Source organism: Lipotes vexillifer, unplaced genomic scaffold (genome assembly GCF_000442215.2).
Source record: "Lipotes vexillifer unplaced genomic scaffold, Lipotes_vexillifer_v1.1 scaffold1879, whole genome shotgun sequence".
NCBI classification, from domain to species: domain Eukaryota; kingdom Metazoa; phylum Chordata; class Mammalia; order Artiodactyla; family Lipotidae; genus Lipotes; species Lipotes vexillifer.
The window spans coordinates 397,428-399,086 of record NW_006795858.1 but is presented as its reverse complement, the minus strand read 5'-3'; the positions used below and the strand labels follow the sequence as shown (position 1 = coordinate 399,086).

The window sequence follows — 1,659 nt, the reverse complement described above, 5'->3', positions numbered from 1 at the left end:
CCCCCCCCCCCCCAGCCAACTCCTGGGATCCATGGTACAAAGCAGCACTATTAATAGGTGTGTTTCATGCCTTAACCAGGGTGCCATGCAGGCACATGTCTTATTTCAGCAAATTAGAAATGCTGGAAATAACCCTCACAGCACAAGTATCAATGACCATTTGAGATATTCATGTGGGTTGTGTCATTTAGAATATTGCAAATATTACAAACCCTTTTCTGTATTTGGTAAACCACAGTGTAGCCATATTTGCAGGTACTACCATTTTAGAATCTCTAAAAAGGTAATCTTGAAAATGACTGGCAGACTGTTGTGTTATTTCATTTCCCTTCAAAATTAATACATACATCTAGCTCTAAACTTACTGTTTAACTTTTATAGAGTTTTAAAACCAAATTCCTAGATTTCACAAGTGGAGGCATTGCAAATAGCCTTCTAGTTTATTGAGCGTGAATGATGTGTTCTGTATTTCAGAAACCACTCAGACTTTCTAATTGTATTTTTTCTCCCTTCCTTCTCCATCCCCCAGATGAATCATCTCCTAAGGAAGTCAGCAGGGTAAGTAACGTGAATATCATTTTTGTTACCACAATATAGGAAATAAATTCTTTTGTATATTTTCAGTGCTCTAACGTGTTTAAGTGTTAGGAGAATAATTACAAAAAGTGAGTGCCCTCTCCAACGTATCACTCATCAGTATGGAGTAAAGCCAGTGAGGAAAGAGGTGTGAAATTGGAGGCCTCAAACTGAATACAGCTAACAGATGCGTTCCATTTGGCCTGCACACGCTTATGGAGTTTTCTGAATTTGTTGCCAACATTTAGATATTGAGAGCGTGCATATTAAGATTGGATTTCTGGCTTCTCTTGAAAAACCATAAGATAAGGCAGCACTGACACCGAGTTCCCATGTGGCGACGGTCTGCTCAGGCCACTTCCTCACCGTCCCCTGCTGAGTGGCTTTGCACGTGTGCTACCGGGTTAACCCTGCCTTTAAGTTCATGCACCTTCTTTCTGGGAGAACAAAAGATGACTACTCATGAATTGAAGACGTGATATTCTTCAGTACTTTTAGAAATACTAAATGCACCGTTCTCACGTTCAAGAGAAATACTTAGTGTTAAAGTTATGAGACTTAAATTTAAAAGCTTATGGGAAATGAGTATCGAGAGCATTTTAGCATGCCATGTTTAATGCTACAAAATTATAATTCTGTAATTACATATGAAAAAGAATCTTAACTATATATCCTGTTTACAGATAAATATCTTAAAATGGGATTCAATGTTGAAAATAATCAGAATTGTATCTGATGCAACCTTATGTAAGAGATCACTCTTTATCATAAGATATAAACAGAAGCACTATTATCAGGATCACATATATAGATCTATTCTTTTATTTTTGATTATCTGTAGAAAGGAATCTTTAAAATGACCAGGACCATTGTGGGAGACTGGGCAGAATTCCTTCTGTCCCTAGCAACCTAACAGACTCTTAAGGGTCCTATAAGTCTCAGGGTTTTCCTGGATACATGTACTATTAACTTCACATTTACAGGGTTCACACCTGGAAAGTTCCCAAGACTGAGTGCTTCAAGGTATATCAGGGGGCAGAGGGATCAGCCTGGAATTTTTACAGCTACTGAGAGCAGCAGGAA

General features: G+C 38.2%; 1 protein-coding gene across 1 annotated transcript in view; it reads left to right on the top strand.

Annotated features, from left to right (window-relative positions):
* The window catches only part of PDE10A (phosphodiesterase 10A), a gene marked incomplete at its 5' end in the record, with an annotated part of 175,295 nt that overhangs the window by 63,661 nt on the left and 109,975 nt on the right, over nt 1-1,659 (top strand). Inside the window, one exon of the mRNA XM_007467932.1 lies at nt 530-558. Within this exon, the coding sequence (XP_007467994.1) occupies nt 530-558 (29 nt within the window). The remainder of the gene's footprint in view (nt 1-529; nt 559-1,659) is intronic.